This window comes from Zymoseptoria tritici, chromosome 11 (genome assembly GCF_000219625.1).
Source record: "Zymoseptoria tritici IPO323 chromosome 11, whole genome shotgun sequence".
Taxonomy (NCBI): Eukaryota; Fungi; Ascomycota; class Dothideomycetes; order Mycosphaerellales; family Mycosphaerellaceae; genus Zymoseptoria; species Zymoseptoria tritici.
Genome location: NC_018208.1, coordinates 134,090 through 147,571, shown reverse-complemented (window position 1 = coordinate 147,571; position 13,482 = coordinate 134,090). Strand labels below are relative to the sequence as shown.

The window sequence follows — 13,482 nt, the reverse complement described above, 5'->3', positions numbered from 1 at the left end:
CGCCCAGACACCCAGTCAGTCGTCGCAAATCGCAATGGGTCCCTTGCTCCATGTTCGCAACATGGTAGCTTCGTTAGCGTCTAATAGCTAAGTATCGAGCAGGGTCTTAGATTGGAAAGAGGCGTTGTTCGGATCGGTGGGCTAGAAAGACGGCGCGCGTGTGTTTTGCAGCTTGCATTTGAGATCGGTGCAAGAAGAAAGGAGTTGCACATCCCGTCTGTCGTTGATCTTTGTTTCATGCCTAAGGCAGAAAAAGCTGAGTCATGATATGGCATCTACCTGGTACTTTAAGGTAGGCCGTTTCAGATTCTGATTGCTTTCTTCCTCAAAACAACGACCACTGCATCGGCTTTCCCAGAGTATGTTACCTCCCTGCTATACACGTGGCATCGTGCCCGGGTATGGATTGGCCAAGCGACATATTGCGGAAATGCAGGCTCGGGCAGGAGACTGCTCTGCTTCACGGCGCTCTAGAGACCGCTCTGCTCCCCGGTACTCTGGAGACTGCCCTGCTTTCCGGCACTCTTACCATGCTTCCAGGCAGTCGTCCAATGCCGAGCACGCGCTGTTCACACGTGGTCCTACCCGCGAGATCTTCTACGATGGGCCTTGAGCAGCGACCAGGGCATTTCCCGTATTGTCGGGAAATGATAAATACAGGGAACGCGATGGATAAATACCGGTCTCCACTGCACTAGAGGTATGGCGATTTTAGCCTTTGTGCGGGTTAAAAGGGACGTGCGCACATCGGTCGCGTGCATAGTGTATCCGGTGGATTCCATGTTTATAGCATGCTCGTTTCTGAGGTGTTGTTAACACGCTAGTAAGCTAGTGAGCTAGTAAGTCGTTTAATAGCTATATAGCTAGAATTGACGCCCTTGCCCTGCCCTCATATAGGCCCTTAAATAAAGGTGTGGCTGCTCGTATAGCATAGTCGATAGTGTCGGTAGATAGCTATATTGTCGCTAAGCCGGTGTAGTAGAAGGTAGAGGCATTTGGCTATATTGTTAGTAGCTATGTTGTTGCTGTTAGCACTATTGCTCTCGTTGCATAGCTTGCATAAGGAGCTAGTTACGAGAAGGTGCTTGCCTTAGTTTACGCAGTCTAACTGCTTGTCGAATAGTAGTCTTATTTAGTTGCACACTATAGCTAATGCTATAGTGTAATCCTTAAGGTGTATAAACGAGCGGCTAGCGTTGTTGTTATTAAGGCTGGCTCTGCGAAGGAGTTGCGAGTCTACTACCCCCTCGTCTACTACCCCCTCGTCTACTACCCCTCGTCGCCGCTAGTGCGGTCGAAGCTAGATAATTAAGGTTAGTAAATTCGAACGATAAGGGCTCTCGTGCGTTAGCACGTCTACGACCTCTGCCGGCACTACGCGGTCGTAAGTTTAAGGGTCTGTTGTTTAGTATTACGGCTAGCTCGTAAATCGTTCGGTCGATAGTAACTATTCGAGCTAGTAGAGCTGCGCCCTTCTTAATGTGGTAGTGCCGGTTAAAGTGCTCTAGAAGGAACTCTATACGGCCGTCGTTTATTATTATGTCGTCGATCTTGTGTTAGCATAGTATGCCCTTAGAGGTTGTAAAGCAATAAGTGTAGACAGTCGGACTAGTAATCTTGCCCTTAGCAATTGCACGCCGCTCTTTAACGGCGTTAGCCATCTGCTTAGCTACCTTATATAGCGCTCTACAGTAAATAACCTTAACAATATAGCGATAGCAAGGATGCTTTAGACTGCGTAGAATATAGGCCTTCTTACGAGCATGTTGCTGTCTTATCGCTGCACTACGAAGGGCCTACTATAGCTAGAGTTTAAGGAAGAGCGTAAGGACGTTGTGTCGTCGACTAGCAAGCTACTTCTTTATAGCTAAGTAAGCACCCTTAGCCCTTAAGCTCGCCCTTTAACTATAGTAGGGGTATTTAGAGATCTAGTAGTATACTAGCTTCTCCTTATAAGGCTAGTATTCGCGGTTAATGTAGTTATATAGCTTACTAACCTCCGTAGACTGCTCTTAGCTCTAGAACTCGTTGTTGTTGTCGTTGAATTTAGCGAGAGTCTTGCTGTTAATCGTCCTTTTAAAGAGCTTTATAAATGTAGTCGTTTGCGGTAAATTCTTAAAGTAAGTCTGCTTGCTAGTCTTATTAATAACCGGCACTTGTAGCTACTTCTTCCTTGCTTGTGCTTAAACGTTCTTAAAGACATGCTAACGGCAGATAAGGGCTAGTATAGTTAGAAACACCGCATCTAAGGCGTTTATAAGGCCCCTGTCTCTGTTAGTTACAAACACCCCTAGCAATAGCAATAGATTAGCAATAGCAGGAGCAGTCGTGCTGCTCGGCTTATAGTAATTAAGAAGGAGTCTCTTAAATTTAGTAAGGAGCTATGTAAAGGAAGGCTCGTCTTCCTTGCCTATTAAATAGTAACTAACAGGCACCGTCTTACCGGCTCTAGTTATATAGACGATGTTTATTAAAGGGCGATTGTAGCGGTTAGTTTTGTACGTGTTGTTAAGCACGACAGTCTCTAGATATTGCCGGTATAGCTCGATTATCTGAGGGTTAAGAATAAGCAGTTTATCTAGCTGGCCGGTAACTAGATTAACGTCCGGTTTAAAGAGATATCGCTGCTCTTTAAGCAGTCGAATAATAGCCTCCGCCGGTGTGAAGTTACCTTGTGCGGTTTGCCGAGCTATTAAGCGTAAGTTGTAGATATCTCTAACCGTCTAGATACACTCCTTATCGTTACTAGCTCTATTACGAAGGCGTATAAGGGTTGTAGCTACTATAGCGTTAGCGTAAAGATCCTCGACGATAGACTTCTTAATAGCCTTAGTCCGCTGTCTGCGGCGGTGCACTAGCAAGGTAGAAGGGTAGTCGGCCATGTGATTGTAAGTAACACACTTGCTATGTCGTATCTCCTAACGACTCTCCGGATCGCTCGCATCTACTAGTCTAATAGTTAGAGCGAATCTACATCTACACTTAGCAGACGATGCCGTAGGACGACTACCTTTAGTAACTCGACCCTTACGAGTCCTTCTACCTCGCGAGCACGTAAGGGCCTTGCTAATAAGGTATTTGCTGTCTACCTTCTAGCTCTTCTTTAAGCTACTAACAGCGAGACTATATCTATAGCGTTAGGCCCAGTCCTAGCTGTATTTAAAGGCCTAAGCGTAGCTACGGAAGGTTCGATCGGTCGGTAGTAGTGCTAGGTCTATAGATATCGCTTCGTCCGAGTCTTCCTTATTAATAACACCTCTACTAGTAGCAACAACACCCTCTATAATAGTACCTGCGGCAGACGACATAAGGTCGGAAACGGATGACTTAGCGCCGGCGACGGTAACGTTGTTACTTCCACCGCCCTCTAAATCCTTCATTCCTACACTAACATCGCTATTACTAACAACATCCTTAAAACCGTCCGTTTTATTAGCTAACTCTACATCCTTATTAGATCTATTACTACCGAGCGACCGCGCATTATCCTCGATATCCTTATTATCACCGCCGTCGTCGAATACGTCCGCCGCTTGCCACCGCGCCTATAGCTGCTCCGCTAAGCTCGAATCGTCCGCTCTACTACCCCCCTCCTTACCGCTCTGCGACCACTATAGGAATAACTCCTCCTACCGCTCCTGCGGCGGTAACGGCGATCGAAGAGTTAAGAGCGCTAGAGCTATTAAAAGAGCTATAAACAAGGGTTAGTAGTAATAGTATAAACGAGGGCAATAGCATTAAGGAATACAGTAGAAGGTGAACAATTAGCTAAGGGTAACGCGACACGCGTTAACTCCCGCGCACGGCCCTGTTTAGTATGAGAAAACTAACTAATCTCGGGCAGGACGCTATTGCTGGTTACCACCCCTTAAGAGGGGTGGAGACCGGTATTTATCCATCGCGTTCCCTGTATTTATCATTTCCCCGTATTGTCATTCTCACGACCCTGCACAAACAAGGGCCACTGCGTCGACTGTCCCTGGAGAAGGTTTCAGCGCTTGCTATACACGTGGTATCGTGTTTTGGCATCGATTGGCCACGCAACATTGCGAATTTGCAGGCTCGGGCAGGAGACTGCTCTGCTTCCCGGCACTCTCGCCATACTTCCAAGCAGACGTCCAACGTTGAGCATGCCCTGTGCCATAATTTCAAGCAGACGTCCAATGCCGAGTACGGCCTGTTCACACGTGGTCCGGATCGCGAGCTCCCTCCAACGATGGGCCTTGAGCACCGACCAGGGCAGTCTCAGCGGCGGCACCAATGCGCCGGCACCAGTTGCGTCCCCACCTCATCAATGCTGTTCAGATATATCCCAGAAAGTCGACAGCGCTCTCGACCCCTGAGATGAATGCGCATGCGGTGCGCACATCATTGACCCATAGCAATGATGTTCTCTGATTGGCAAATCCAGGGCTATCATTAGTCGGATCTATGAGGGAGTTCCTTCGCTCGATCGTCACTTGAAACCGATTGCAAACCCATGAGCTACCTTGACTGTTGGCTACTACCTTGACTGTTAGCTACTACCTTGACTGTTGGCTATCCGTCAAAAGCCGCCACGCCCGGTCAAAAGCCGACGCAACCTTTATAAGCTCCATCAAGATTCGGATTGGACTTCGTCGTTCCCACGTCAGAGGACCTCAACACATCAGTACTCGACTTCAATCAATAATGAAGTACACCACTGCGACCGGCCTCGCCTGCCTGCTGGGCATGGCCGTGGCTGTACCAGTCTTCAGTATGTAATTGGCGTCTCGACAGATTGTACCAAGCAGTCGCTGACCATGACCACAGAGGATCCAGCGAAAGGACTTGCCGACGTCAAGAACTTTGACCTTCAAGATCTGCCGAAATGGGAAGCCCACAAGCGCAACGACGAGGGAAACGGCCGAGGAGGTGATGGCTCCTATAACCCACCCGGGAGAGACACTAGCAACTATCGTGGCAACGACGAGGGACATCCGGACAAGCGCAACGACGAGGGAAACGGCAGAGGGGGTGATGGCTCCTATAACCCACCCGGGAGAGACACTAGCAACTATCGTGGCAACGACGAGGGACATCCGGACAAGCGCAACGACGAGGGAAACGGCAGAGGGGGTGATGGCTCCTATAACCCACCCGGGAGAGACACTAGCAACTATCGTGGCAACGACGAGGGACATCCGGACAAGCGCAACGACGAGGGTGGAAACGGCAATGGGAATGATGGCTCCTATAACCCACCCGGGAGAGACACTAGCAACTACCGTGGCAACGACGAGGGACATCCGGACAAGCGCAACGACGAGGGTGGAAACGGCAATGGGAATGATGGCTCCTATAACCCACCCGGGAGAGACACTAGCAACTACCGTGGCAACGACGAGGGACATCCGGACAAGCGCAACGACGAGGGAAACGGCAATGGGCATGATGGCTCCTATCACCCGCCCGGGAGAGACACTAGCAACTACTCCGGTCCGGACAAGCGCAACGACGAGGGGAACGGCAATTAATCACGAAACCAACGCTCGGGCGGATCGCGGGTGGGCACACTTTTGCCATGGACCTTTGACGGCCGTGATCGCTGAGATTCGGAGCATGAAGCATTCTTGACTTCATGCATGCTTTCGTTGGTTATGAGTTTACGATGGATATGCTACAGTCTTCACTGCGCTGATCGCTCTCGTTTGTGACGATTGCGTGGGAGATTTGAAGCCAACATTCGCTATTGGTCCGAGAATGGAAATGTGTTGCAGGGCTCTCCCTCCTGTCGAAGGCACGCTGTTGTCTCGCTAGCAGACAATCTTCAATGCAAAACGTAATTTGGGCCCCGCCGTGACTCTCCTCGAAGTCGTCTCTGCGCTGGTCAACCATAGATTGTCGTGGCAGAGAGCTTGCAGATGTCGAATCCGTCATATCGGACCGGCTCCCTCTCGGCACACGTCCACGCTAGCGGAAATCAACGCTTCTGGCACGTGAATGGCTTCCGTTCCTCGCTGCACGTCATCTGCCTTTCCCCCGCCAAATGGTGGAGTGAAGCTCTTATAGCTTCGACATTCTTGTTTATCCCGAGGGAGGTGGAGGTCCAGGAAGCTCCGTCTGACCGCAGGAAGATGAGAGGCTGATCAGTGGTGTAGTCTAGAGTGTTGAGTAGACGCTTCTCGGGGTGAGCGTCTGTTGGAGAAGCTCTTCAGACGAGCCGTGTAAGCTTATGTCTCTTTTACCTGGTTTCTGCTTTACTTTCTACATCATTACCTTGATCTCGACCTCTACTTGTTTGCTGCTTGATACATTCCTCCGTTTCCAATTGCTGTATTCTTCTCCCGACCAATCGATCAAACCATCACACCACGATCAGACTTTCCATCATCAAACTCCCAGATCTCCCATCAACCCCAAAACCGATCATCCACCACGGCGAACCCTTCCTCCACCATACCCTACCGCCCCCCTCCGCCCACCAAAATGGCCCACCCCGGCCGCCGAATGACCATAACCTCCCTCCCCAACCGCCCCGACCCCATCCAAAAACCCGCCCTCAAACCCGCCTCCGACCCAGCCCACGGCGCGGCTTTCATCCTCGTGCACGGCTTGGGAGATACAGCCGAAGGTTTAGAAAGTCAGTCATTGCCTCCCTCCATCCCTTTATCCTAAACTGAGCTCTCCCACTGACAACTCGCTCTGCTCACCGCTAACGGCTCGCTTAGACGTCGCCGACCAATTCCAATCCGCCTCCAAACTCCCCCACCTCCACTGGATCCTCCCCACAGCTCCCGAGTCCCGCGACGCCATGACGACAGCCTGGTACGCTCCTTCATCGTTCTCGCCGTTTCCCACCGATCGGCCTGAACTCGCGCCTGCGGAGGATGAAGAGGGGATGATGGAGTCGATAGCCTATATCGAGTCCCTCATCGACGCGTGTGTGCGCAAGGGAATCCCACCGCAGAGAATTGTGCTCGGAGGCTTCAGTCAGGGGTGTGCATTGTCTCTACTGCTGGATCTGACGAGTAAGAAGTATGCCGGGAAATTGGGAGGTGTTGTTGGATTAATGGGATATTTACCGTTGGCGGACGGGAGGCGATTGGAGGATTTGAGGGCGAGGGCGGAGTTACCGCCTGTACATGGGGAGGTTCCGGTTTTCTTGGCGAGGGGACAGAGGGATATGTTGATTCCGAAGAGGATTTGGAATGTGGCGTTGAAGAGGTTGGGTGAGTTGGGATTGGGTGAAGGGGGGTTGGAGGTGCATGAGTATGAGGGTTTGGGGCATAGTTTGAATGGAGAGGTGCTGAGGGATGTGTGTGGGTTTTTGGAGAGGTATGTTCCTGCTTTGGAGGATTGAGGAAGTGGAGGAAGAGGAGGAGGTATGTGAGGAGGCGGTGATGCAGATTGACAGAAGTTGGATGTGAGACTCTGATATTGGACACTCTGGTGCTGATGTCGAAGCCTGGTGCACTCGGCGAGCTGAAAGTCAGAGCAGAGATGCTGCATAGCAGACAGAACCTGAATATGAGACTCTCAAAGTCTAACATTTTCGAGTCCTGTGTCTCTAGAGAAAAGTTCCTGCAAAGCAGAGACTCTGCCATTCGAAAAGTGATCAATACTATCACTCGTGCTCGGCTCAGATAGCTCGCTCTGAGGTCGTGTCGGAGATATGCATTTGCAATGGACAGCGCATGAGTGTCTCCTTTCAGTCGTCTCGCCAAGCATGTGAGCATGCACTCCGGAGGCCTGGGCTTGGATGATCGACTGCTATCACGCTGGTCTCTGAGTTGTAGCAGTGCTCTAGACGGACGCTGCACCGTTGGTGCACGAGTCCTGACCAAGTCCTTCCACTCGGCTGAACCGCAGCTCTGTAGCAGCAGAAAGTATTGCAGAAAGTATTGAACGCCTTTGCTGCGCTGCACCGTGCAAAGTAGCTTGACTTCTGATCACGTAGGCGTACTGAGAGACCGGTCCTGCCCAGACCTGTCACGCGGTCCTGATCACAGCGAGGCTGGTCTCTCCAATCCTTGAGCAGAGTTCAGATGTCCCAGCAATTCCCGGAAAACCCATCATGTATCTTCCTCGTAATCACCATCACACCCTCACACTTCACTCCTCCCTCCTACCCCCACCCCTCCTCGCACTTTTCTTCCCGCTCAACTTCTCCTTCAACCTCCTCCGTCCCTGCGCCTCCTTCTTCTGCAACATCTCCACCCTCTTCACCTGCTCCGGCGACGTCTCACCGGGTACAGTCTCCCTTCCTGCTTGAACAATCAACTCGTGCAGCTTTTGGAAGCAAGCATTCGCATTGTCGGCTTGTTTCCGTGAGTCGTCGGCTTGGATTACCAGACTGGAGGAGGAGGGCGCGTGGTAGCGGGAGCGCAGGAGTGGATCGTGGAGCAGGGAGGGGAGACGAGGGAGGAGGGAGGAGAGAGGGATGCGGAGGGTAGCTTTTGAGGAGACTCTAAGTGAGGCGTGTATGTTAGCTCTGGGTATGGGTGTATGTGGTGTGAATGTCGCACTTGTTCACATTCTGTCCTCCCGGTCCACTGGACCGGCTGAAGCTGACTTCACACAAGTCCCGCGGGATCGTATCCGCGTCTAGCTTTTGCAGCCATTGACGAGCGGCTTTCAGCTCTTCTTCGTCGAGGTCATTGTTGCGGCCTCCGCTGCTGTTGGTGAATGTTCGGAAGAGGTATGATGTTGCCGATGGGCGAGGAACGGCCACCAGTCTTGCTGCTGTCCATCGAGGAGCGAGCAGACGATTCATGCCCGGTGGCAGAGACTGGATGTCGAGGGACCGCGGGCGGAATGGATTTATGTCATTGCCGCTGGATATTCGAGCTGCTTCGGGCAGTCGCGCGGTGGAGGCGGAGTTTGTCCGCGGTGGATGCGTGTGGATATGCTTGTGGACTGTGGTGTTGGACCGTATTTGAGGACTGCTGGCCGAACGCAATACTTGTTCTTGCGTGCGCAATCCCGCCTTGATCAGTCTAGAACTGCGACATCTTGTGCAGCGTCCTTCTGCGTATAGGGCTTCGGTGACTGTGGGTTGATGTCCTTGCAACCAAAAGCTACCTGGAGACTTACCCAATGCCAGTCTTCTCCACTCAAGCTTTTTCGTTGACGACAAGATCATAATTGCGGTCGATAGCTTCTAGTACTGATATCACAATGGTGTATGCTTTAAGGAGTTTCCATCCATATCAATGTACTACGAAGCTTGTTCATATCCCGAGGCATGCCCTCGAAGACCACTCATATCCACGCCGACGAGCGCCTGATACACAGTGTCCACCACGCAGCCTCAACTTTGACGCATCATCGACCCGACGGGACCGCACGTTGCATTGCCTTTTCTTTCCATCACCAACTTTTCTCTTCGACCTCACTCGCCCCTCCTGCATTACGACGAGCTGCGACATCTTGCTCCGTCTCACCGTCTTCTCGCGGAAACGCTCACATCACCAACGACACCTCACAAACACCACGATCGACACATCAAGAGGTAAACTTTGCGCGCGCCTCGTCTTGTCTTTTCGTCCTTCGTTTTTGCAGCGGCAGCGGCAGTAGCAGGGACGATTTCGATCTTTCGCTGCTTCCTTCGTGATCCTGTTGCCGTCAAGACACTGCGCCCAACGCAGCCCGAGATCTTGACCAACTCTCACAAAAACAGCCTCTTCCTTCGCTTTTCTCCCTCCAGCAATGCTTGAAAACTCATCCATCTGAACCCACTCATCTTCTTCTCATCACCCATGAACGACCACGACGACACCCCGACAACCTCCCTCTCGGAGCCACCCGAGGACGCCTACGTGCAGAGCACACCCAGTTTGCTCTCACCTGCCTCACCCAAGCCCATGCATTTCCCACAACCCACCAACATTCCAGTCCTCGACAACATGATGGATGTCGGCTGGAATCAGACCGAAATCCACATGAATGATCCCGCCATGCACAACACCGAAGTTCGTCCCGATGCCTGGCGTGATCCCAATGAGCAACCCAACGACCACGATTCACCTTTCTCCACTGGCGGAGAGGTGACGCAAATCGACAACCCGGAGACTGCTGCACATAGCGAACAGACAGCTTCCAATGGACTTGATGATGCTACCGCCTCAAGTGCACCATTCTCTAATGGCAATTCCTATCAAGCCAATTCTCGTCTCCAGGGTGACAATGCTCCGCCCACTTCGGATGCAAAGCCTATATCTGCATCAAATCCCAGCGATCCTGCTGCTGCTGCCGAATCTGCTCCCACCGCAGATGCCATCCCACACCAGACCAGTGAGGTCGAAAATGCCAGCCAAGCGCAGTCCACGCCAATTCCCACCAATGCTGCGCCTACTGACGGCTTGACCGCGGCCTTGTCTCCATCTCATGCTCATTCCCAAGCGCCTGTCAGTATCCACGACTCTTCTTCTCAATCAGCGCCTTCCCTTGGTGCTGCTCCAGCTGGCCTCCCACCACGGCCTCCACCCCAGGAAAACCCATTGATCAACCAACATTACGTGCATGCCCAAAATCTGCGCGACTACCATCCACACGCCTCCCATTCGGCTGTGCAGTCTCACAATCGTACTAATTCCTCCGGCCACGTCAATGCCTTCACCTCGCCCACGCAGTCCCATCCCAATCCCGGAAACGCCTTCCAGACCCAGCGTTCTCCACCCATCGGAAACGCCTCGTCTGTTGCTTCGCATGCTTCGATACAACGCTCGCCTGGTGCTAACACACCCATAGAGAGTCGTCGGGAGTATAAGCTTGCCCTTGGGGAGCCGATCAGCACGGACGATCAAGCGTGGGATCATGAGACGCAACGGAGATACGACCACTTTCTGGAGGAGGAGAGGCGATATGTGAATGAAGCGCAGTGGGATCAGTTTCCTGCTGGTTCGAGATTGTTCGTTGGTATGTGAGATTGAATGAAGCTTGGCTGATGCGACGAAATGCTGACGATGTACAGGCAACCTTTCTAGTGAGAAGGTGACGAAGCGAGACATCTACCACGTCTTTCACAACTACGGCGATCTCGCGCAAGTCTCTATCAAGCAGGCGTATGGATTCGTGCAGTTCTTGCGACCCGAGGACTGCGCTCGCGCATTGTCTGGTGAACAGGGCAGACAGATCCGCGACAAGAAGATTCGTGAGTGAATCAAGCCATCTCAGCAGACAATGAAACTGACGACCATCAGACCTCGAAGTCAGCAAACCGCAAAAAGCACCACGAAACCAGCAGAACAACAATCGCCGCTCACGCTCGCCCGATCAACGCAACAGAAACGACCGCTTCCAATCCGGTGGCCGAGGCGGAGGAGGAGGAGGAGGCTTCAATAATCGTGGAGGACGAGACTCAAGAGATGGAGGAGGATATCGTCAACAATACCGCTCGCCTTCACCACGAGGCGGCTACCGCGATCGCCGAGATGACCGCTACCGAACACGATCCCGCTCTCCACCAGGTGGATACAACCAGCGCGATCGCTACAACTCCCGCACATCTCCTCCTCGCCGCGACGACCTCGATGAAGACCTTCCACTCCCTCGCCGGCATCCCTCCGATGTACCTGAAGTACAACTCATCAGCGTCGACGCCTTGGAGAAAGACTTCCTCAACTGGGTCAAAGACGCGTTCGCAAGTCGCGGCGTGAGGGTGGACACCCTGATCATCTCCCCACGCTTGAGAGAGGACGCCGTCGTCCGCCGCCAAATCCTCGAAGGCGTAGTAGCCGTGAGCAAATTGCGTCGATTCAACCAAGACATGTCGAAAATCGGACTCACGATATTCAAAAGAAGAGGAGGCGGACAAGAGGTGCAATTTGAAGAGTACGATAATTTGGATCCCGCGGTCGCGGTGGAATTGGTGTTGAGGGAGAAGGCTGCTGCGGGTCCTCCTCCTCCGCCGACGACGACGACGAGGATGGGGAATGCGGGTGGGGCGTATGGACATTCTCAAGGTGGAGGGCCGTCGCCGGCACTGCAACAGCAGGGTTATCCACCGCCGGGCTCGTATGCTGGATATCAGCCGCAACAGCCGCCGAGTGCGTATGCGCAGCTGCCGCAGTCGGCGGGAGGACATGTTTTTGGTGGGGCGTACGTGCAGCCGCCGCAGTCGGGCTATGGCCAACCTCCACCGCACAATGCTGCTCCGCCATACGGCGCTCCTCCTCGTCCGACTCCGCAGAACGTCAATCCGAATGACTTGCAGGGATTGTTGGGCATTCTGAACCCCGGCAGTGTCCCTCCTCCTCAGCAGCAGCAGGGTGGTCCACCTGGAGGACCGTACGGATATGGTGGAGGTGCGCAGCAGTATCCTCCGCCTCAGCAGCAGCAAAGTGGTGGGTATGCGGGTGGGGGACAGCAGGGGTATGGACAGGCGGGTCCAGGTGCAGGAGGTGCGCCGGATATGAAGGATTTTTTGGCGAAGTTGCAGCATTTTGGGGATAGGGGGCGGTAGACTGGTAGACTGTCGGTGTCAGAGCAGTGGTTTGTCAGGCTTCAGATGTGTTTGTTTGCGAAAGTACTACGTGAAGCTGTGGTCAGGTCTGGAGCGTCCATCACGATCGTTCTCTGGCCGTCGAGTCTTCAAAGTTCTGCTAGCTTCTCATGTTTTTTCTTTCCCATCAGGAACGATCTCGCCGCATCAGTGTTGACTTGCAGCGAGATAGAAATGGTCGTCAAACAAGGGGAATCCGTCAAGTAGCTCAGGACGATGGCATGCACGATTCAACTTGTAATGAGCGAGTTCTGTTGATTCGTCGCGTCTCACTGTCCGCGTGGGATGTCGAGGGGTGGAGTGTGACAGCCTGATCTGAGGCTTCGGTGTAGTACCTAGTACGTCGCAGGATCTTGATCGCCGCGCGACTGGGAGTGCACGATCCGCTGCCTGGGCTGCGTGTTGGTGCAGCAGGTCTTTGATGAGCCTAACCTCCGTCAAGCTTGCTGTGTAAAATTGAAGCTCGACTGGATCATTGTCGAGGTCCTCGACATGGCGACATAAAGCGCGCTCCCGGGAGTATATATCCTGCAAAGCTTCCTCGAAGATTACATTTCCGGGGGTCGTAAGTCAGCAGTAGCTTGAAAACCTCCAGATTGCATCCCTTTGTTGCGCCTCGAAGTGCGAATCTGTAGGCCTCACTACCCGAGTAGAACACATTGCATGTGTCGTACCCGAGTAGAAACTTCAGGACCTGCAGGTCAGGCACAGAGAACTCGAAGGCATCAGCATTAATTCGAGTTCCACGCTCCAATAGGAGTTTGACGGCTTGTGCGTTGCCCCATTTGGATGCAGCGCTCAGTGCATCGCTGTAACTACTCCCCAGGGTCCCAATTTGGCTCGCAAATGTGGCGAACAAGGTCACGAATTCCACTTTTTTAGTTCTTGCTGCCGCTCGGAATGCCTTGGCAAAGGTCTCCCTTTCGAAGGCTTTTCTCTCGAGGAGTAGCTGGGCGACTTCCGAGGTGCCACAGTGTGGTCCTGCTGCTGCTTCAAGTATACTTTCGCCGTGATGA

General features: G+C 52.6%; 3 protein-coding genes across 3 annotated transcripts; 2 read left to right on the top strand and 1 right to left on the bottom strand.

Moving 5' to 3' along the window:
• Nucleotides 1–6,471: 6,471 nt before the first annotated feature.
• MYCGRDRAFT_49989 (uncharacterized protein) lies at nucleotides 6,472–7,324 on the top strand (the record flags this gene model as incomplete). The annotated part of the gene is made up of 2 exons (XM_003848678.1): nucleotides 6,472–6,604; nucleotides 6,693–7,324. The coding sequence occupies 2 exons, from the start codon at nucleotides 6,472–6,474 to the stop codon at nucleotides 7,322–7,324; spliced, it is 765 nt and encodes a 254-aa protein (XP_003848726.1).
• Nucleotides 7,325–7,767: 443 nt separating this feature from the next.
• Nucleotides 7,768–9,210, bottom strand: MYCGRDRAFT_111162 (uncharacterized protein; the record flags this gene model as incomplete). The annotated part of the gene is made up of 4 exons (XM_003848223.1): nucleotides 7,768–7,835; nucleotides 8,112–8,431; nucleotides 8,490–9,045; nucleotides 9,183–9,210. 4 exons carry the CDS (start codon nucleotides 9,208–9,210, stop codon nucleotides 7,768–7,770), a joined length of 972 nt encoding a protein of 323 aa, XP_003848271.1.
• Nucleotides 9,211–9,722: 512 nt separating this feature from the next.
• MYCGRDRAFT_111161 (uncharacterized protein) lies at nucleotides 9,723–12,452 on the top strand (the record flags this gene model as incomplete). The annotated part of the gene is made up of 3 exons (XM_003848679.1): nucleotides 9,723–10,881; nucleotides 10,937–11,116; nucleotides 11,166–12,452. 3 exons carry the CDS (start codon nucleotides 9,723–9,725, stop codon nucleotides 12,425–12,427), a joined length of 2,601 nt encoding a protein of 866 aa, XP_003848727.1.
• Between the last annotated feature and the right edge of the window lie 1,030 nt (nucleotides 12,453–13,482).